The sequence below is a fragment of the Acartia tonsa genome, chromosome 14 (genome assembly GCF_053477335.1).
Source record: "Acartia tonsa isolate MP-2025a chromosome 14, ASM5347733v1, whole genome shotgun sequence".
Taxonomy (NCBI): Eukaryota; Metazoa; Arthropoda; class Copepoda; order Calanoida; family Acartiidae; genus Acartia; species Acartia tonsa.
The window spans coordinates 41,228,324-41,250,359 of record NC_137273.1 but is presented as its reverse complement, the minus strand read 5'-3'; the positions used below and the strand labels follow the sequence as shown (position 1 = coordinate 41,250,359).

At 33.7% G+C, this 22,036-nt stretch overlaps 4 protein-coding genes across 5 annotated transcripts in view; 1 reads left to right on the top strand and 3 right to left on the bottom strand.

Annotated features, from left to right (window-relative positions):
• LOC145306153 (uncharacterized) overlaps positions 1–9,928 on the bottom strand; it is a 29,364-nt gene extending 19,436 nt beyond the window's left edge. Inside the window, exons 1-15 of the mRNA XM_080148131.1 lie at positions 9,867–9,928; positions 8,619–8,653; positions 8,390–8,437; positions 7,868–7,935; positions 7,307–7,385; positions 6,612–6,718; positions 6,280–6,364; positions 5,437–5,628; positions 4,519–4,640; positions 3,933–4,024; positions 3,320–3,399; positions 2,889–2,945; positions 2,388–2,474; positions 1,507–1,624; positions 297–817 (exon numbers count right to left, since the gene is read on the bottom strand). Coding sequence (XP_080004257.1) covers positions 297–817; positions 1,507–1,624; positions 2,388–2,474; positions 2,889–2,945; positions 3,320–3,399; positions 3,933–4,024; positions 4,519–4,640; positions 5,437–5,628; positions 6,280–6,364; positions 6,612–6,718; positions 7,307–7,385; positions 7,868–7,909 — 1,582 coding nt within the window. The 5' untranslated portion in view covers positions 7,910–7,935; positions 8,390–8,437; positions 8,619–8,653; positions 9,867–9,928. The remainder of the gene's footprint in view (positions 1–296; positions 818–1,506; positions 1,625–2,387; positions 2,475–2,888; positions 2,946–3,319; positions 3,400–3,932; positions 4,025–4,518; positions 4,641–5,436; positions 5,629–6,279; positions 6,365–6,611; positions 6,719–7,306; positions 7,386–7,867; positions 7,936–8,389; positions 8,438–8,618; positions 8,654–9,866) is intronic.
• The window catches only part of LOC145305885 (protein FAM221B-like), a 519,245-nt gene that overhangs the window by 488,877 nt on the left and 8,332 nt on the right, over positions 1–22,036 (top strand). For both annotated transcript variants that reach the window (XM_080147737.1, XM_080147736.1), the window contains exons 2-3: positions 21,271–21,373; positions 21,744–21,842. In XM_080147737.1, coding sequence (XP_080003863.1) covers positions 21,294–21,373; positions 21,744–21,842 — 179 coding nt within the window. In that variant the 5' untranslated portion in view covers positions 21,271–21,293. The remainder of the gene's footprint in view (positions 1–21,270; positions 21,374–21,743; positions 21,843–22,036) is intronic.
• LOC145305478 (uncharacterized) lies at positions 10,204–15,540 on the bottom strand. The gene is made up of 9 exons (XM_080147097.1): positions 15,394–15,540; positions 14,655–14,704; positions 14,326–14,401; positions 13,825–13,923; positions 13,523–13,594; positions 12,893–12,993; positions 12,437–12,485; positions 10,606–10,716; positions 10,204–10,290 (listed from the first exon to the last, which is right to left on the bottom strand). The coding sequence occupies exons 1-9, from the start codon at positions 15,463–15,465 to the stop codon at positions 10,204–10,206; spliced, it is 717 nt and encodes a 238-aa protein (XP_080003223.1). The 5' UTR covers positions 15,466–15,540.
• Positions 16,783–18,600, bottom strand: LOC145305477 (uncharacterized). The gene is made up of 2 exons (XM_080147096.1): positions 17,700–18,600; positions 16,783–17,303 (listed from the first exon to the last, which is right to left on the bottom strand). Exons 1-2 carry the CDS (start codon positions 17,794–17,796, stop codon positions 16,783–16,785), a joined length of 618 nt encoding a protein of 205 aa, XP_080003222.1. The 5' UTR covers positions 17,797–18,600.

The following is a 22,036-nucleotide window of genomic DNA, read 5'->3' as shown; positions in this document are numbered from 1 at the left end:
CCAATGATAATATGCTACTACACTCAGGGATCTCAAGGGATAAGACAATAAGCGGTAAATTGATGTACATCCCCAATGATGATACCCAAAATTACCCTTTCTCTAGATTACAATCAGTTGTTGAAACGTTAGGACACTCAAATTAATGAACAACTAATCAAAATTGATTTAAAGTCCCCAAGGTTGTTAAGCCACAATAAGAAAACATTATCATAAAACTTCGGGGACTAGTGTAATAAACCGCCTAATGTCCCTCCCCTCCCCTCCCTGAACAAAACTACTTCCAAATATTTCACCTTTGTTTTCCTCGTCATTTATTTGTACAAATTCGTCAATAACGTCAAGTGGCTGGTTATTTTCTTTAACATTATCAGTTGTCTTGGTGTTATCTATAGAAACAGCTGATTTTCGCGCTATAACCGGTTTTGAACTTGCAATTCCAATTCTAAGTTTCTGAATCTCAGTTTCATTTGTTACGGATTTTCGCGCTAAAACCGGTTTTGTGGCATCATTTGAGAAAGGTGCTAATGATTTGCGGGTCATAACCGGTTTTCTTGCGACGCCGACAGCTGACAATCTTCTTGTTGGAACTGCAGGTACAGATCTTCTCCTGGTAGTTGCGTTGCTTTTTGTACTTTGTAGTTCAGGATCTAGAGGTGGCTTAGCTGCTATTTTAGGCGCATCTGTGACATCGTTAGCTGCTACTTTTAGCGCATTTGAGGCAGCTTTGACTTCTTGAGTGGGTTTAAGATTTGCAACTCCTGCTTTCATTTGTTCTAGCGGCACTTGTAATTCAGCATTATTCATTCTGATCACTATTAATAAATATATTGAAAAAATTAATCTCAAAAGCAATTGAATTGCTATATTTTATTACATCTATCAGGTAAATACAGGGATCTAAAGAGATAAGACAATGCCCGATAAATAAATACATATCCTCAGTGATGATACACAAAATTACCCCTTCTGTAATTACAATTAGTGGATGGAACGTTTGGACACAGAACTTAATGAACCAATCAAAGTACTAAAAGTAATTAAGCCAACGAATAAGAAAACGTTATTTTACAACATTGGGGACTAGTGTAATAAAAAGCCCATTGTCCTTTTTCTACTTAGGGTAAATAACAAAAGATTATGAATATAGAGTAAAACACTAGAAGGAGAAAGGGTGAAATAACTGTATTGCCCCATCTCAACCTCCTTGTGCAACCCTTCTATTGGGTCATTGAAAATCAACCAATTTAGAAGCAGGCGAAAGAGGTCTTTGAAAAAGAAAGGGAGGTAGTTGTCTGTACATACATCTACTATACTGTAGATCTGTTATTATAATTATCATATATTTCTCAGTTGAAAATTTCTGCTTCTAAAATATTGATTAGGTACCTAGGTATTATTTTTATAAGACAATTTGTGAGTTTAATTTTTTTAAAGCTAGGGCTTGGCTACGTACCCTGGTAATAGAGCTGCTTTGCTACTTAAACTTATATCAATATTTTTCCTGCTAAGCTTTTTCTTCTGGTGTCACGATGAATAACTTTTGGAGCATCAATCTCTTTATTAACAGCAGTGACATCTTTGTTGGTCACGTTTTTAGAATCAGCAACTGCCACTTCTTTGCCTACGAGAAAGTCAAATTTCACACTAAAAGGGAGGGGGCGGAAGTGACACTTTTTGAAACCAAAACTAAAAGTCAAAGGAACTCAACTAAATAGTTACAACTCTGAGATTTGGCATGGCAGTTGCTTTAAAGAGGTACAATATGGAACTGTGAAGAAACGGCGGTGGAACTGCCGTTTCCCGCCGAATTTTTTTTTGCCTTTTCTCGCCATATTGGACAATCTTCAATCATCTAAGATAAACTTTTTTGCTCATAAAAATTTCCCTTACACATTTCAAACATGTCAGTATTTAAACAAATTGCATGTGTATGAGTTTCAAGTGAAAATATATAAGGAAATATAAGAAATTTTTATGAAAAAAAAGTTTATTTCAGATGACTTAAAATTGTCTAATATGGCAAGAAAAGGCAAAAAAAATTATAGTGGGAAACGGCGGTTTTAGGCGGGAGCGACGGTTCCACCGCCGTTTTACAGTTCCATATTGTACCTCTTTAAAGCAACCGTCATGCCTAATCTCAGAGCTGTAACTCTTTATTTAGTTGAGTTCCTTTGACTTTTAGTTTTGGTTTCAAAAAGTGTCACCTTCATAAGTGGTAGAGACGTTTGGACACTAAAACCAACCATTTAAAACTCAATAAAAGTATCCAATATTTTTAAGGCAACAAATAAGAAAACGTTGTTATAAAACTTTGGGGACTAGTGTAATAGACAGCCCAAAGTCCCCTCCCTTCCTGAGCCTTTCTACTAAAAATGAAAACAAACCTGCAAAAGTACCCAGTGCTGCTTTGTTTGGTCTTGGAATGCTGGATCTACGCTTTTCTTTAGCTTGGAGGGTTGTCTTTGGAACAACTAAAAATTATAACATTAGGTACTATTAACTTTGAAACAACTAAACTTAATATTATTAGGTACGTAGACATGTTTATGTCTATCGTTCAAAATCAAAGGTGAATAGTTGATACCTGAAGGACTACATTTTAAAATATTAAGATGGGTTCAGTGAGGAAGGGGACAATTTGCCGTAAATTACACAGGCACCCAAAGTTTTATAAACAATGTTATCTATTCGTTGGATCAAAAACTATGGTAACTTTACTGCATTTTGATTGGTCAGTTCAAAACTTCTTTAGAATAGGTAATATTCTTTGAACCAACCAATCAAAATTCACCAAAATCTATGAAACTTTGTGTACCAGTATAAATTACAGTCTCATTATACCTTCCTTTCTAAGCAATAAAAAGCTAAAATAAAACTATCCCTACCTTTATTCTGTTTAGCTTTTGCTGGAGAAATTGGAGTTTGTCCACCGAAATGTGAAACTGAAAAAAATCATTAAAGATAAAAAAAGTAAAGAATGATTTAGCAGTTTCCCTCAAACTGCCTAGTTGGTCAGTCACAGCCCCCCCCCCCCCCTTATATTGAAATGTATATGAATAATGAATATGGATTTGGTTGTTTTTCGAGTTTGTGCTTAGGTTATATCAGGTTAGGTTATATTAGGTGTTCTGTGCTAGCTAACCACCTTGTGAGAAAGCACCAATGATTTAATAGTAACCCCCCCCCCCCACACCAAAAATATTTATTTTTTTTATTTTAAAAATAAAATGTAGAGCGGAGGGTCAATATACTTCATTATAGTGCCTCTAGAGGCCTCTAAAGGCGCATTTTTCAGTATAATTTCAAATTGATTTACCTAGATTAGCTATGCCCTGCATGTAAGCATCTTTGCTGGCAGCTGTTTTAAACACCTCTTTCTCCATGTTATCTCCACTTCTACGACAGACAAAATAGTTATTTATTTATCGCATCGTATAAATAAGATATTAATGGTTAAATATGTCAAGGGTTAATAATTCATAAAGCGTATATATTTTCAAAACGACTTTTACCTTTATTTGTACCTATACAGTATTTTTTAAAGGTTTTGCAGTTTGTACTATTGCAATAATTTACACTGTTACAGTGTTGAAGATTTGCAGAAATGGACGAACACAAACAATTTAGGTACATTTTATGATAAAATCTTTTCCAGTATGGCTTCGAAACCGATTACTATATATAATATCCACTGGATTAGAACCGGTTCCAAGCCATACTGAAAAAAAACCTGTAGCGTATTGAATTATATCTAGTTTTAGACGAATATAAAAATGTACAAACATAATTTTAAAACCAGTTTTGTTAGCCTGTGCCTTCGGTATCTCGGGGCTAAAAGAAACTGGTTTTAATCTTGTAACTGTACATCTTATATCCGCGAAAAGCTGTTTATGATATGATGCAATATATAACAATTATTTTGATCCTACCTAATTCCCCACTTTCCCTCATTCAGAACCTTGTTGAGTTTGGTCAGCTGATGGGCTCGAAACTCTGGGCTTTTCCAGTCTTCCAGCACGTCCTGAAGTTACACAGTTTTATTTAACATCTGTGATACAAAGTAGAACGATGTCTGTCTGAAGCATAAGATCTCCTCAGTAACCACTGAACCGATTGGGCTCTACTCTTCAGGGAATATACCGACTGGTCCTTTGATGGTTTTTAGCTATTTTCTTTTGGGTGTGGGACAGAGGCTAGGGGCGAAGTCGCTAGTCAAAATATAAAAGCACATTAGGAAGTAATTGAAGGCCATAAAAATATTAAATAGGGTTGGGCCGGATATCCGGCAATATAATCACTAATATTGTTGAACAAAAATCCCTGTTAAACTGGCCTAGAAACCTTCCCAATAAAAGTAGATGTCAGTCAAATGGTAAGTAATAATAATTCATTAGGTAATAGATTAAATCAATGCTTTAGAAGTAGGATCAACTTAATAGTTACTTTTTAAGTTTTTATCGTTTTTAGCTGTACTTACAGTTGGCGTTTTGGCAAGTAGAAGTTCCAAATACTGACCTTAGATGTAGATACAGTTGGATTTTTTGTCATAAAAGTTGCAAAAGTGCCGGGTGCTGGTGCACTTCTCCTGGTGACTTTATTTGTCTTCACAGTGTTTGCTCTGTTAGACTCTTCAGATCCTAAAATTACAGATTTAAATATTTCAAAATTATCATCTGTAATGCAAAGTAAACCGATATCTGTCTGTCCATCTCTGCAGCTTAAGATCTTTCTAATTGTCCTAGGATTCACATTTTTATAAATCTATTTGATGAGATCTAAAGCATATAAAGAAACTTATCCTATTAGGTTAAAACTTTCTTTTTGTTTGAACATTGCTGTTGCAGGTTCGAGACTCGGGCCAGCTGTCATCTACTCACCAGCCACGAATGTTTTATCTGTTAATTGATTATTGTGTTTATCATGTCATTTGTGTTATTATTATTTGATTATGATCACATGTCCACAACTAATAAAATAAGATCATGTCACATTGCATTTATATCTTTCATATTACGTGCTTATTATCCGTTGCAGATGAGGTTTTAGTTTTGGTATTAAAATGTATGTTTATGTTTCAGTATAATAGCAATGCTTAATAAGAATGGCGGAAAAGTTCGGTGTCGTTGATATATGATTTACCAAACAGGCTAGTTCCCAAAATAGCCGGTTTTTACTCAATTATCACTTTTGCTTCAAATAACCGATTTGGATTACAATCCTGATTTTCAGGGAAAGAGGAAATGGGCTTTTCATTACACTAGTCCTCAAAGTTTATAATAACGTTTTCTTATTCGTTGGCTTAACAACTTTAGGGACTTTTTTGAATTTTTATTGGTTGAGTTTCCAAACCTTTCAACCACCTTTTGATAAGAGGTTGCATGAATCTATGGGCCATTGTCTTATCCCTTTAGATCCCTGCTGATTTCTTGCTACCTGCAATTTTCTTCCAAAGTCCATCACCATCCGCCTCCTTCATCCTAGCGCTTGGAGCACGGGCTCGTTTAGCCGGCAAAATGTCAGCAGCCGCTGCTACAGCCGGCGGCTCACTGTTGATTCGCCGCTTCCCTGTCTGCAGATCTGCAGCTCCTGCTTGTTTAAGGTTGCCTGTAGCTCCAGCAAGCTTTTCTACAAAGACAACATTTTTATCAATAAGCGAAAAAAATGGATGATTCGGAATGGACATAGATTTTGTGGATTGTAAAAGGGGATTTTTTTGCCGCCAATTTAGTTTGCTATTATAGTATTAAGATATTGGTCAGTATGTTCCTCCATTTATGAAATATTTCGCTTTTTGGATAAGTAGGTACTACTTAATTATTAAAGAAAGTAATCTACATGTTAGGGGAGCTTCACGTAGGTCCCTGGATGGTTTTATGCTACTTAATATCTAATCTAAGTCATGGGTTGGTTTTTGGGCTTTATTAGCTTCTTAGACCGACAGAAGAAAGACGAACAAACATTCCATTACTTTTACTGCGTGTTTTTTTATAAGAACTTTTTTGAAAGCAATTTTACCCCACTTAGGTATAGTTATCAGAATTTAATGATTGATGGCTTATTTTTTTCGTTTTTAATATTCTTAATACCATTAAAGGAACATCCAAAAATATTTAAGTTTTTATTTAAAAAGTACAGTAAAACAAAAGCTCAAAACTTTAATTGTATTAAAAACGAAGAAAATATGCCATTAATCATTAAATTCTGATAACTATACCTTAGTAGGGTAAAATTGCTTTCAAAAAAGTTCTCATAACATAACTAAAAAGGATTAGGTACCTTTTGGTTGAGATTCGTTTACAGCTGACTTATTCTTAGTTTGTACTGCAGATGTTGAATTTGTCACACCCATAGATTCTCTCTTCTAAATAAATGAAATAGTTGAGTAAAAAAAACCCGCAAATTTTTTGGCGGTTTTCCCAATGTCGCTTGTCTTAAATGTATTTCGTACCTAATCAAGTTATCCTATTTGTTGGCTCAAAACTTTGGGTACTTTTATTGAATTTAGGTTGCTTTGTTTCCAAACTAGTAGTGTCCAAACTTTTCAACTAATAATTTTAAACTAAAGAAGGGGTAATTTTGTTTATCGTCCTTTTAGACCCCTGACTAACCTTAAGAGTGGGAACTACTGTTCTCTTTGTGGGCATACTCATAGTTGTTGTATTGAAAGAAATACGCCGGTCCTTGTCAGCAGGCCGTATGCCATTCTTGGCATTATCTAAAAAAAGATGACAAAATACATATATTTTACCAAATAGTTTTCAAAATGTCATGACCTCAAAATTATACCTACTACCTACTTTTTTTAAAAATGCATTTTTATATTAATATTTTGATCAAAACAGAAAAGTAAAACCTTTTTGTGGTGCCACATTGTTTTTTTTTTACTTCCCAATGAAACGGTATTCTTGTGTTTTATGCTTGCAATCATTTTAAGTGTTTCTCAAAAACTGTTGGTTAAACTTTGTATTAAGAATATCTTATATCCTACCTACCCAATTATCAATATTCTATAAAAAAAATATTTGAAGGTTTACTACTCAAAGTAACTCAACTCGCAAATACACTTTAACTATCAATTTATGTGATCTTCCATCTAATTCGTATGTGTAAAATTCTGCTAATTTTTTTTGTAAATATTTGAGAGAAGATATTTTACATTGTTACAGACAAATTTCCACGAATGTTAAAATAGAAATCCTAAAACTAATAGCAATTTTGATATCCCGGCCCCACTGGTCTAACAAAACTGGTTTAAATATTATAATTTTTCATTTAACTATCCGCTGAAAGCTGTCAAAAATACCTTGTAAAATTTCAGGTGATGGCGTTGGGGTGGGAGTGGGAGGGGCAAAGTATTCTCTATCACTGGATTTGTGCACCACCTGCAAATTTATTGTATTTACATAACAAAAATAACAAGGGTTTTAGGCTATTTGTACAACAACCATTAAAGCAAAGGAAAAATCTCCCATCCCAGCTATATTTCTGTTTCACTACCTTTTGTTAACAAAACCTGCAAATTCAGTATTGTATATACTACATAGTAAAATCAAGTACAGGTAAGATTTTAGGCTTTTTGAACCACAACCCCTAGCCATAGAAATAAGGTAGAGAAAACCATATCACATACTTATAAATAATCTAAGAGTGAGTGACAAAAGTGAGTTACCACAAAGACCCGGGGGGGGGGGGGGATTCTGACTCTTTAGCGTAAATAGAAAGTATAGGCTTTGTCTAAGGTGTGAGAGGATAGGTCAATTTACAAAAAAGTTTCCTTTTGGAAGTAGTTTTCTTATATTTCTACGCAAAAGTGTCAGAACTTCTCCCGCCCTCCCCCCCCCCCCTTATTTACAAAGGCACCAACCTGTTCCAGAATAACATCTTTTGGAGCTGTCTGATGGATCATAATCACTTCTTCATCAAAATTGCTGCCTGTGTTGCAACAAAGATCATTTACTAACTTTCAGAGAACTATCATGTTACAACTGCCAATACTTTGGCTTCAAATAGCGGATCATGGAAAGAAAATCAAATAGCGGGTTCCGTCGTATTTTCTCAAGAGCGTTTGATAGGTTATTTTAGATTAAGTAAATGATAATGATTGTCCCATAGGGTTAGAGCTCCTCAACAGGGGCTAGAAATAGGAGAAAAACTGCTTTGAAAATACGACGAAACCCGATACTCTTTTTTCTTTCCATGATCTGAAATAGCAAATAAATAATTCGGCGAAAGGTGGTTATTTAAACTCATAAAACAACAGCCATGCCAAATTCCAGTGCTGTAACTTTCATTTTGATTGAGTTTCTTTGTATTTTAGGTTTGGTTACAAAAAGTGGCACATCCAACCCCCCCCCCCCCCCCCTATTTATTAGGTATGATCTTTTGCCTGTTTCAGAGGGAGCGGAAGAATTACTGTTGCTGTTGTCACCTCCCTGCAACCATCATTTTCATACAAACATCAAAAAAAGTTGGTTAATTCAATGAAATGAACTTAAAGAAAAAAGCCACTTATATAATTTCTTTTGATATCTGAGTGGCCAAAGAAAAAGTGCCAGAACTCCCCCCCCCCCCCCTTAAAAATAAATAAAATAATTGAAATATTTGTATGAATTCCTTGATTGAAAGGTCAGTAAAATCAGGATTTCTTTCTGTTTAAAATGTTTATTCAATTAGGTGATTTCCATATGAAACCAGGATTAGTTTTATTGAAAACCGATGCATTCTCAAAATGGAACAAGAATACTGTCCTCCTGTGTAAAGACATACAAACCAATCAACAACTAAAGAGGCAAACAAAGATGACAACATACATAAAAGCAAAGCTCTGAAACGATAGGAGAAACGGACATTAACACTTGTATAGTGTCGGGACTTAATAATCAGAATATAAATGAATAAGAGTCAAAGCAAAATTGTGAGTAAATTTGTTGAAAAACTTCTTGATACAGGATAATGTTTATGGACATACTTACATTTTTAGGACTGTATAGGTATTTATTATAGAGTTGCTTTGCTTATAATAGTGTACTTTGTTGTCCGAGGAATCAGTATACTAAAAATCAGAACAATCGGATAACTAGAACACATAAAAATTTGTTATTAAAAATAAGTAAAAAATCAACATGTTTAAAATGGAAGTACGGACATTCTGGTAATGATTATAGAGTTGCTACGCTTTCTAAATCGTACCTAACTACTACCATTCAAAGTTTGAAATTGATAGGACAATTCTAACATGCCTAAATTAACGAAAAAAGCTATCCATCTCGGACTGACGGACGTACGGACCGACCCTAATTATAGCTTCGCTTTTAAAGATATAAATAGATTAAAACAATCTTTTTGGGGACGACTGTTTAGGAAGTCCCAAGAGGTAAATAATTGAATGATGAGAAAGCATTAAAAAAGGGGGGGAGGCGGATGTGCCACTTTTTGAAACCAAAACTAAAAGACAACAAAGGAACTCGACTAAAAAAAGAGTTACAGGTCTGAGATTTTGCATGGCAGTTGCTTTATAGGGGTACAATATGGAACTGTGAAGAAACGGCGGCGCAACCGCCGAAAACCGCCGTTTCCCGCCGAATTTTTTTTGTGCAATTTCTCGGCGGTTTTCGGCGGTTGCACCGCCGTTTCTTCACTGTTCCATATTGCAACCCTATAAAGCAACTGCCATGCAAAATCTCAGACCTGTAACTCTTTTTTTAGTTGAGTTCCTTTGACTTTTAGTTTTGGTTTCAAAAAGTGGCACATCCGCCTCCCCCCTTTAAATCAAAAGAAAACTTAAACAGAAAACTATTGGGGGGGGGGGGGGAGGGATAATATAGGGGCCATTAGAAATAAGAAATCTAATTGAACAAATTCCTTTGAATGATCTTCCTTTGTCTCGTCTTGGCCGCCCCTGTGCAAGAGTTTCATTAGAGTCATCTAATTCAAATTTAAATTCTATATTTTTATATTTGTAGCTATACCGATTCTTTCAACTATTAATCTTGATATACTTCTAGCCATGATTTAACATAAAATCATTAAAAAATAATAAAAATGATTAGATTCCATTAAAACAATGTCCCATAGCAATTTATTAATCCTAGAACAACTAAAAAACGGATAAGAAGATTTTTGACAAATAATATTATCTTCTACCTACTTAATCCAAAGAGGCGAAACTTAATGAAAACATTTACATTTAACAGAAATAACTTATAGAATTCCTTTATTGACAGGTACATTGTTCACAGGTACTGGAGCTTTTTGCGATGGTAAGATTCTTCCAAGAGATTTACTTCTACAAGTAAAAAAATGATATTTCTATGCCTAAATTTCTATGTTTGGAGAGTGATAGGATAAAATCGTAGTTCACACCGTGGCATGACTAAAGACGCAGGGATATAAAGGGACGGGGATAAGACAATGGCTGATAAATTGATGTATATCCGCAATGATGATACACAAAATTACTCCTTCTGTGGATTAAAATCAGTGGTTTAAACGTTTGAACACTTAAATTAATAAATCAATTAATCAAAATTAAAAAGTCCCCAAAGTTGTTAAGCCAACAAATAAGAAAACGTTATTATAAAACTTTTCCACAATATCATTCCTTGCTCTTGTGTTGGATATTGAAGCAGCTGGTTGTCTTGAGGTAAGTGGGACAACAGCTTTAGCAACTGTCTTCGTGCCGGCAATAGAAGCTGCTACTTGTTTTCCTGAATTCTGAACAAACAAGTTTAGATAACAATAGTATATTATTTAATATTTTATTATATTAGTGATGGCAATCCGTCGAATTTTTGGGCCGGATTCAGATTCCGGATTCTTAAAAGAAAGTGGCGGATTCCTTGCTGATTCCGGATTCTGAATTTTGGCGGATTCCGGATTCGGATTCTGGATTCTAGCAGAATTTTAAAAGGCTTCATAAAAAAATAAATGAAGCATGAAAAGCTATGAAATGAAAATAAATACTTACAAACAAACGCAACTTTGGATGCTACCATTATACCTGTAGTTAAGAAGAAACAATAAAATATTTTTTAGGTATATGTCTGCCACAATTTAAATAAGTTTTGTCTAAAAAAAACTGTTATTTGTATTTGTAATTTTAGCCTACCAATTAACAGTGTGGCCACAACCAAAAAAATACTGATACTGAAGAAAAAAAAAGGAAATACTGAAAATACTGAATCCTAAAATAAGAAAAAATACTGAAATACTGAACAAAAAAATACAAATACTGAATAAGTATTTTTTTTATATGATTCCTCATTTCAAAATTTCATATATCATAGCTTTATTATTAGGGGGATATTTTAAAGATCTTTTAATTTTGACTCTTAGATTTTCAATTGAGCAGAAAATGACTGATAAATATTTAAATGATTACAAAACTTTTTAGTTGAGTTAAGAGCATAGACGTCCAACCTTTTTTTTGGGGGGGGGGGATAAAAATTTTTTAAGGGGGGGGTAATTCGCTTTTGGGGGGTGTAAAAAGGCGCGCGAAGCGCGCCGCAAATTTTTTTTACCCCCCCCTAAAAAAAAGAGTTACAGGTCTGAGATTTTGCATGGCAGTTGCTTTATAGAGGTACAATATGGAACTGTGAAGAAACGGCGGCGCAACCGCCGAAAACCGCCGTTTCCCGCCGAATGTTTTTTTGCAATTTCTCGGCGGTTTTCGGCGGATGCGCCGCCGTTTCTTCACTGTTCCATATTGTAACCCTATAAAGCAACTGCCATGCAAAATCTCAGACCTGTAACTCTTTTTTCTAGTTGAGTTCCTTTGACTTTTAGTTTTGGTTTCAAAAAGTGGCATATCCGCCTCCCCCCTTTTAATACAAACATGTTTTAACCAATTTTAGAACTTACAATGTTTGCCAAGGATCAAACATACATCTATTACTCCAATCTAGATTTCCTACTGCTTAATAATTTGATTGGAAATTGTTAGTAGCGAAGCTACTCCATAATTTACTCTGTCTGTCCGTCAGTCCGTCCGTAACGCTATGTGGGAAACGTGATTTTCTCGGCTGAATAGTAAGATAGCTAAATTTTTTAGTGTAGATTCCTTTTACATATGCCCATCTAATCTATACATTGTTTTGTCCATCTGTCTGTTATTTGGGGTGCTAGATCGATTCCTAGATTTTCAAGTTTTCTCAACTGTACTTCAGGATAGAGGGCTGAAATTTTTAGGGATTAATCAATTTGACATTCTATAAATTTTAACTGAGTTTTATTAGGATTTCTCTATTAATTGGGGTTCTAGATCGATTCCTAGATTTTTAGGTTTACGTGGTTTTCTCTTTTATTATTCAGGATTGATAACTGAATCATTGTTTTTTTATTATATTTGACTAAAACAAAATTTAAATTAACATGTATAGAAAATATATGGAAACCTTGATTATACAAAAAAAATTAAGATAAGAATAAAAACTACCTGACTTGATTCTTTCTTGGTTATCCATACCTCTGGTGGTTGACTAGCTCTGAAAAGAATAAATAATTTGTACAGGGAATCTTTACAAAAAAAAACAGTAGTCGTCTATCTTAAATAGCAGCTGAGAAAATTACATTTCCGCCATTCAGAGTTATGGACTGACTGACGATGGACACACAAAGTGAATTATAGAGCAGTTTTGCTACTTTTATAATCTAATGCTTTGTTGAATTCAAGGTGTCAGAAATTAAATTATCCAAAACAAACTTAGCAGCCAACAATAATTTGCTTGAAAAGTCCTTTAAAGTCATATATCAAAACTTTTTTCATCATAAATTACCACGTCTATTCTGTTAATCATGTCTTTCCTTTTTTGAAATGAACATTTAATATCTACTAATCTAGAATTTCATAAAGGTTGGATTCCCCCTATCTATCGTAAAATAAAATAAATACCTTCTACGGGATTGTTGACTACTGGAAGAACTTTGCTTGGCTGATTTTTCACCAATAATTACCGGATCGTCTTCAGATGAGCCCATTGGCGGTTGTTTTTCCTAAAAATTCAGTTCTACAGCCTATTCGAATTTTATTAGGTAGTGTAAAAATAAAGAAGCTATGTTCATGTCAGTGGTAAAGGTGTAGTTTTGACAATGGGTAAACAAAAATGCTAATTATACACCAAATAATCATATGGCAAAAATGCACCCCCTTTTTGTCAAAAAAAAAACAATGACTATACTTTTGCTAATCATCTTAATAACAGCACCCTAGGTATACTTTATACAAAAGGGTAAATGATAACTACAGAAAAAAAACATTTAGCTTCAACTTTTTCCATGGTCCGAAAAAACCTTGCGGAGATAAAAATAATCTGAATCCTGCTGCAAACTCTTTCAATAAAGTAAATGAAAACAACCTATCATACTTCCATGAAAGCACTCATAAGTCTTAAGACAAATAGAATAAGATAATATGGTTATAACCCTTTGTGTACTATTGTACTAGAAAACATAGTTTTAGACAAATAAAACCTCACTAATATATATAATAGGAAGATAAATTAACATTATTTGAGGCACTTACAAGTGGCTGTGTGCTGTTATGAGGTGCAACACCGGGCTTACCAGGGCTGCTACTTCTCTGCATATCTTTTTCCTAAACACAACATATTACAAATAGATTAAACAAAGATGGCAACATGACTGTAGGACAAACAAACATTAATAGAACTTAATAAGCAGAATTGTAACAGGCATCAACGATTTTTAATTAATGAGCTGTGCATTACGGACCATAATTTTAGAAAATCTTTTAATTAAAATTACATACATAGACAAAATAGAATTAAATTTAATTTTTATTGATTATATTAATTTAATGATTACCTTGGCGTTGAGTAGACTAGTAATATCGTGCACAGCAACTGCCAGAGTGATAACCTTGTCCATACACAGAAAACAGACGTTGGCAGACTGGTTTAGCCACTGAATATGAAAAACAAATGTAATTTTATTTGTTTCATAGAAAAGTCATAGTTACCTGATTATTACCTCTGAGAAGGTTGATAACAAGTTAAGGCAAAAACTTTATATTTTGTTCCAAGGCACTAATATCCTTATCATTACAGGAAACCAATACGACCTTTGTCTGGAAGTCCTAACTCTGTATGGTAATTAGATCCGCTAAGCCAGTACCCCTCATTTCACAATTACAGCGCAAATGTGACATAGCAGCAAGAACAACTTGAGCCAAAAATATGTAAAATTAAAAAAAAACAATGATGACACATAATATGAGTAGCGAAGCACAAAAAAGCTAACGACGTGAAATTGAATTTATGAATTAAGTACAGAAATGTCATACAATTAGGCAAGCAATACACGAACCTGAAACACATTTGATTTTCCCTTATATTCTCTGTAAAATTGGACTCCTTTCAGCATCTCCCATGCATCCTCCAGGCTGAAAAAACAGACAATTATATGTGACTCCAAAAAACTCTTCACATTATTTATTTTTAATTAAGAAACTTGATCAATATTATCTATATCCTAATATTATAATTATATTTATAGATCTACAATTATGTGTATGTTTATGTATTAAATCTAAATAATATAAACTTTCATTTGTCTATAGCTAGGAAATATTTTTATCAATACAGATTTCTTTCTTATGGTATGATAGTTAATATCCTATGATATGAAAGAATTACCTCGAGTATTCAGGGAGTATTCTTTCAAAGTGTTTCTCTTTGACAATAACCTGAAAAAAATAAAAGAATAACAAATTATAATAATTAGAGCTAGCATTAATATCTTTAAATAAAAGTAACAGGATGTTTGTCTGTGTCTGTCAGTATGGCATTGGAAAAAGTATTTTAGCTGCTATTTTGAATGGGTCTCCCTAACAGAGAAGATTATTAAAAGGAGGAATTCAACTAATTTGGGGGAGGGTAACTACACCATGCATCCAGAAATAAATTAACACTAGAAAAAAATTAACCCCAATCCTTCACTTAACTTAATGTGCTTCTAGAGGCGTGGCCGCAATTACAAAGTAAGATGATGTCTTCCGTCTAGAATATCTTAATATCTCACTACCTACTTCTTAATTAAACCGATTAGGCTCTGCTTTTCAAGGAAAAATCATTCTTGTTATAAGAGGGATTTAAGTATTTTGTATGGGAAATTAGACACCTCATCGAGTACCTAATCATAACAAAATTAAGGTTTTGTTATGAATCTAATGTTGCTTTTATTGAATGTGGACTTTGATTAGCCTGTAAAATGAAGTTTACATCATATGTGATGTCGATTTACCAAAACCCCACCCATCCCTCTCGTTTAGCCAACCACATTATATAGTGTAAAATATGGATATATTGTAGTTCAAAACCATGGTAAATAAAATCAACGCCGCTATCATTTTAAAAATTAATTGTTTACAAAAACCTGATAATTGTCGATAGAAACTGGTGGTTTATTTCCGCAGACCAGACACAATGTTTCTCCTTCTTGGGCCATTTTATTTGTTCACTCTTTTAAACTGATTTGTTTATAAATATATAATATTTATTAAAAATCACATTCTTTTTTTTTCTCTCTAAAACGTAAATATCTTATAACAATATGAAAAAAGACCTATAAATATACTTCTTAGTTCTTCACAGAAATGTAGAATCATAGAAACAGATATTAAATATTCATGATGAAATTTAGAATTCCGGCAAATTTTTAATTCTTAAAATGAAAATAGTAAAAATATTTTATAAATAATCTTTGACAGCAGTCTAAAAGTGTCTATATTTGTTTCTTAAAGTTATTTTCACTCTAAAATAATACATATATAACAAAATAATAAGTTTTATGGATAAAAAATGAAATAATATGAAAAATAAATAAAAATATGACATTGTGCGCATTATCGTAAAATTGCCGCGTATCACAAATTAAATTTTATACACAATATTTCTCTGTTTATTTTTCCATTATTAATTTTTAAATATTGGTTCAAATTCTTTTTGTCTTACTTCATTTAATTCTAGAGGTCACTGGAGGGATAATTAAAGTGGGAAGGAGGTGATAAAACGAGCCTCCCTTAATTTTAAATTTTAATTTTTTAAAATGAAATAATTTTTTTTCAGAGAACCATATCGGTTCTTCGTGGTTAGCAAGATCCTTTCAAAAATGTATCTGACAATAAGAGAGGCACTCTGTTTTTTTCAATATATTGATATCATTACATTTTAAAGATTCTTAGAGTTTAGTAAAGTGTTGTTGATTTAAAACTTACTTTTTTGGAGGGCGGAGGGAAGAAATGATTAGTAAGTTTTGTCCAAAAATAAGTCAGTTTTAAAGAATATTTTACAGAGAAAAAAGAGTCGAGTTTTTAATAATATTTCTAAGGAAATTGTAAGTACACTAAATAACTCTTCTAATTTACTTGTTGAATAAAAAAAATAATTTCAAAATATCATGTTTTTTTTTTTTTTTAAATTCCCCCAGTTTTGCGTATAAATCGCTATGGCAACAAGGCTGGTAGTAGAAAAAGGGAATGGGGGTAAAAAAAGGGAATTCAAAAAGGGTATGGGGATAAGAAAAGGGGAAGGGGAGAAGAGATGCGTAAAGTAAACAAAAGGTGGGTTCTATAGTCGGAACTGTGATCACAGTTCTATCACATTGCTGTTCTATCACGGTATCTCACATTGCAGTACCTCGGGCGGCCATTTTTGTGTGTCGGTGCGTTCTATAAACATTACTGTGAGAGATAATACGGTAATATGGTACAGTGATAGAACTGCAATACTGCAGCTGTCATCAACAACAAAATCAACAGCAAAACTACAATAAATGGGATGTTAAGCAAATGTCGTCTTTGACCGGCGGATTCTTGGATGCTTGGGGTCTTTCAACAGTCTTGCTGCGGAGCGCCATGAAAGGTTGTGCTGCCATGCGCAAAATTTCGGCCGACTTGCGTCTGTTTCGAATGGGTCCTTTGTCGTTAACGCTATTGGCTGCTGGCAACATCTGCGGCTGAGGTGCTGGGGGCAAAATCATGCTCTGGTTTGCAGGAGGATGCATGGCATAGCTGTGTCCTGCTGGGTGCTGAGCAAAGCCTGGAGCTGGAGGGACGTGTCTGGCTTGGTCCTGTTGAGCCGGATGCAAAGGGGTGGAGGATCCTTGGGGAGCTATATGCACTGTTGCATTTGCGCCGTTGAAAGCACCGGGTTCCGCAGGCATGGCTGGGATATTGTCCTGTTGGATGTCTCCAAAATGGGACTGATTCAGTCCTAAATCTATGTCCTCTTCGCTAGATCTGCTGACATCGACGTCGTCGTTGAGACCATTCTCAATGGAGTGAGCTGAAAAACAAAAGAAATACTAAATTGGAGTAACATATGTGCATCTCTATATTAAATCGTGATGAAAATTAATGAGTGTTTCTTTGTTTAGTCTACCGCTAGGTGATTAAAATAACGTGGTGTATTCGTGCGGTGAATGTTTTCTGCGGATAAACAAAATGATATAATCGCGTAAATATTAAATTTTTACGATAATGGAACTAATAATACGATCGTATGCTTGGTTTAATTTTGTTCTTGGCCATAAGGAATCGTTGAAAAAAACATCTATCTTGTTGTTTTATAAATTATAATATTACTACTTTCATATATCTGAATTGGCGTTTCAAATAATCATATTAAAATTCGCGTCGCATGCCTATATTCGATAACGACCAAATAGATGACTTAATTTACCTGGAGATATGGGTTCAAAGCCCTCGTATTCCATGGGTAAATCTCCAGCAAGGTCACCAAGATCGGGGATCTCCCCTTCGTCGTGAGGCTCAGCCATTTTATAAGCACAAACAAATCAAGTAAACAAACAAAACCGAATGAAAAATCTGAAATGTAAAAAGAATATCAAATAAAAATATAGTAGGATTATAAAACAGAAAGAAACAGATAAAAAAGATATGTATTGCCAAAATTAAAATGTAAAAAATGCGAAAAGAGTAAAGGAAAAAATCTGTTTCTAAATAAAAAATAAAAAACTGATTAACGAAAAAGGGAATAGTATTTTTATATAGTTTTAATGAAACATCAAAACTACTGTATTGCGTAAAAGTGTAAAATCAAATCAAAAAAGATGAAAAAATTTCAGTAATTGCGGTAAAACGAATGGATAGAAAAGCGAAATATGAAAATTGGAATTGATACATTATTGATAAAAAATAAAAATTTAAAGTCAATACATTTCTAAACAAGATAATTCAAAAAGTTTTGTGCAAAAGTTCTTTGGGAAAGAAGTGGAGAAACAAAAAATTTTTCGTAAAAAAGGGAGGGAGGGTGGGGATTTTTTTATAGATTTTATCGCGTAAAAAACTTAAATTCTTTGACTATTTTTCACTATCTTTGTTTCATTATATGTTGATAAATTTTAATAAGTACTAAAAATGCATTCACTGTATATAAAAGCTTGATTTTTTACTATAATATTCTCTATCTTTTAACACGAGTATTGAGATGTTGACAGGACGAGTGTTAAACTTCAATTGAAGAAAATTAATCTTTAACTGCAAGCTAGCTAGCATGCGTGTGTGTGTCTCGGTGTGTGTTCCCGCCAAATGATCAAATTTTTAACCATGTGGGATAGGCAACCAGCCTGTCTTGTACCGTACCGTACATAGCGGCCTACCGATGCTGCTCTAGTCAAGAGGTGCTCCCTCTGCCTATACTGGTGTAATTCTTTTCTTAAAAAATTGACCCGGCCCGTCTGGGCTTGCCAATTCCATATATCTTTCTATTGTACCATGCCTTCTGTGCGCAAGGTAAACTACTGCCTCCTAGCGGCCAAAATGATAATTACATATCAACAAAATAAATGGCCCCTGCCATAGTAACGACTTCAGATGCTCTCTGACGTCACTCGCCGTACCGCCTGCCTTACTTCTTAAATCAGGACGGTACGGTACGCTCCTCTCTTCAAGGCTGCATATATTGAAATTAGCGACCCGTGCCGGACGTGCTTTCTATACGCCTACGGTCGACTAAACTCATTTCCCATATATGCACTTTTCGTACCCTTCAATTAGGAACAAAAGACAACGAATGTATTGGGCCTCCATCCCCTCGATTGTGTCGAAAATTCACCATCTCATAACTAATCTGTTCTTCGAAACTCGATTAAAACCCCCGCATAATTCGAATTACACTGCACCATGAATAGCGATTTTTTGGAGGGCGGAGGGAAGAAATGATTAGTAAGTTTTGTCCAAAAATAAGTCAGTTTTAAAGAATATTTTACAGAGAAAAAAGAGTCGAGTTTTTAATAATATTTCTAAGGAAATTGTAAGTACACTAAATAACTCTTCTAATTTACTTGTTGAATAAAAAAAATAATTTCAAAATATCATGTTTTTTTTTTTTTTTTAAATTCCCCCAGTTTTGCGTATAAATCGCTATGGCAACAAGGCTGGTAGTAGAAAAAGGGAATGGGGGTAAAAAAAGGGAATTCAAAAAGGGTATGGGGATAAGAAAAGGGGAAGGGGAGAAGAGATGCGTAAAGTAAACAAAAGGTGGGTTCTATAGTCGGAACTGTGATCACAGTTCTATCACATTGCTGTTCTATCACGGTATCTCACATTGCAGTACCTCGGGCGGCCATTTTTGTGTGTCGGTGCGTTCTATAAACATTACTGTGAGAGATAATACGGTAATATGGTACAGTGATAGAACTGCAATACTGCAGCTGTCATCAACAACAAAATCAACAGCAAAACTACAATAAATGGGATGTTAAGCAAATGTCGTCTTTGAATTTTGGTCAATTCAGCCTATTTTTTTAACGTACAGAAAATGTGAAGGGAGAGGGGGAAAGAAAATGCCCCTCCCCCCCCCCGGAAAAAATTTTTTTTACTCACTTATAGATTACCTAATTTTTTTTTCAATAAAATATTTTTTTCTACAAAATTTAGAAAAAAAATTTAATTTCCATTACCTATCAAAAATTTTATATTGAAAATATTTATTTTTTATAATAATTATTCAAATTTTTTTAATTAAAATTTTTCATCCCCTGCATAGAGATCTGTTGGGAATGCCCCGTTTTTTTCATCATAAACCATGCTTTCAATGCAAGATTTATTGTTTTATTTACATAATTTTCGTCTGCAAAAGCAGGAATTTTGACAGCTTTTGATAGCTTGTACTGTGAGATGCTGTTCATCTCCCTGATCCATCTGTGAAATCTACAGCAATGTGAGATGACGTCATAACAGCGATATGTTACAGCGATTGCGTATACCGTGAGATGACTTCTGAACGTCGAGCGTCAGATTTTTGTTGTTGATACCGTATTTGCAGCTGTCGATACCGTAACAGTTTTGTTTATAGAACTCACCTAAAGTTACGCATAACAGCTGATTTTTCTGTCAGTTTTGACTTTTCGTTGTGAAAGTTTTGATTTTCATTACTTAAATTTTATGTTAATTCTACATTAAACAAACGTGTTTTTTATTTACAAAATATAATAATTTACATCAAAAGCAATATAAAAATGTTAAGTTTTATAATTGATTATTTTTAAAAAAGGATTGGTTTTGAATTAATTTTACGCCTACGTAATTTCAATTTTCTACCTGCGCTGCGTCTTTTGTCTTTGTGATATCAATAATTGCTGCATTCGATCTCATAAACAGGGAGGGATATATATTTGATTGGATTTTTTATGTGAGTATTTAAACTTTGGGTACGCTTATCCCCTGAGGAAAATAACAAACTTTGAGAAAATATTCAAATTCAAATTGTTAAAATCGCTGAGTGTCTAGATCCCTGTTTAAGTAAAAAGAAGTTAAGTTTCACTTCAAGTTAAATGTCAAAAATATATTTTTAGTTGTTAGAAATTAAAAAGAGAGAGAAAATAATTTTTTTGTGTATTTTTCAAGAATAGTTTAAATTTTGTCTTTCTATAAAGAAAGACAAACGTATAAGAAACTAAAGGAGCAAATGATTGATTTTATTAAGTGAAAATTAAAGTTTATCTATAATTCACTTTGTCTTTCAGTCACCCTGTTACGCCGCTATGGCGTAAATGCATGTAGGAAGGGTAAGAAGTTACCGTCACCAAAGTTGGCTGATTAGTTGGCTTTAAAACTTTGGGTACTAAATTTATTAAACCTTAATTTATTGATAAGTTGGTTTAAACTAGCAGTATTCAAACTTTTCCTCTCCAGAATGGGGATAATTTGTTTAATATAATAACGTATGTGCTTCAATTTTTCCTAAATTGTCTTGTACCTAATAAAGTAGGTATTTATGTGTTTTTCAGACTACTCGTTGTGATAGGAAAAAATGTTTAACGCAGTGCAGCCGAAGACCCCAGAAGCCGTTTTGGCGGCTTTAACACAACATGGAGCAGCTATTGGAGCTAAGTAAGTCTTAAACAAATTAAATTCAACTATTTTAAGAACTTAAACAACCTAAATAATTTAAAGGAAACAAAATTTTTAAAAAAATCTTTTTGTAGGGCAGTTTTATATTCAATAAAACATCAATAGCTTTCTTTTCATGCAAAGACTTAAATATCCTTCTAAAAAAGTAACAGGATTTCTGTCTGTAGCTTAAAATCGGACTAACCGCTGGATCAATATGGTTTTCCTTTACAATAAAGCTTCTGATATGTTCTGTTAAGGTTTATATCGATTTTGGGGGAGGGTACCTCCACCCTTTAAAGATAAATCGCCAAGGTATAATATAAATGAATGGACTAGAAGGGGAATTAGTAGAATTTATTCTTTTTAGAAAAATGATGACCTGGGAGTTTAAACACGCCAAAGAAGCACAGGAGAAAGGTCTCTATGTCACGTGGTACAATATTGACAAGGAGTATGAGTGTACAAGGTAAAAATAAGCCACCTGAACCTCATTTATGGTATTTCATCATCGTATCTTTTTTACTCTATCTTAAATCCCTAAAAAAAACTTTAGGTTGGGAGAGGGAAGGATGTTGGAAATTTAAGATAATTTGGTTTTACCAACTTTCTTGAAAAAATAACCTTAAACCTAACCAGAGCCAATATAAACCCTTCCTGAAA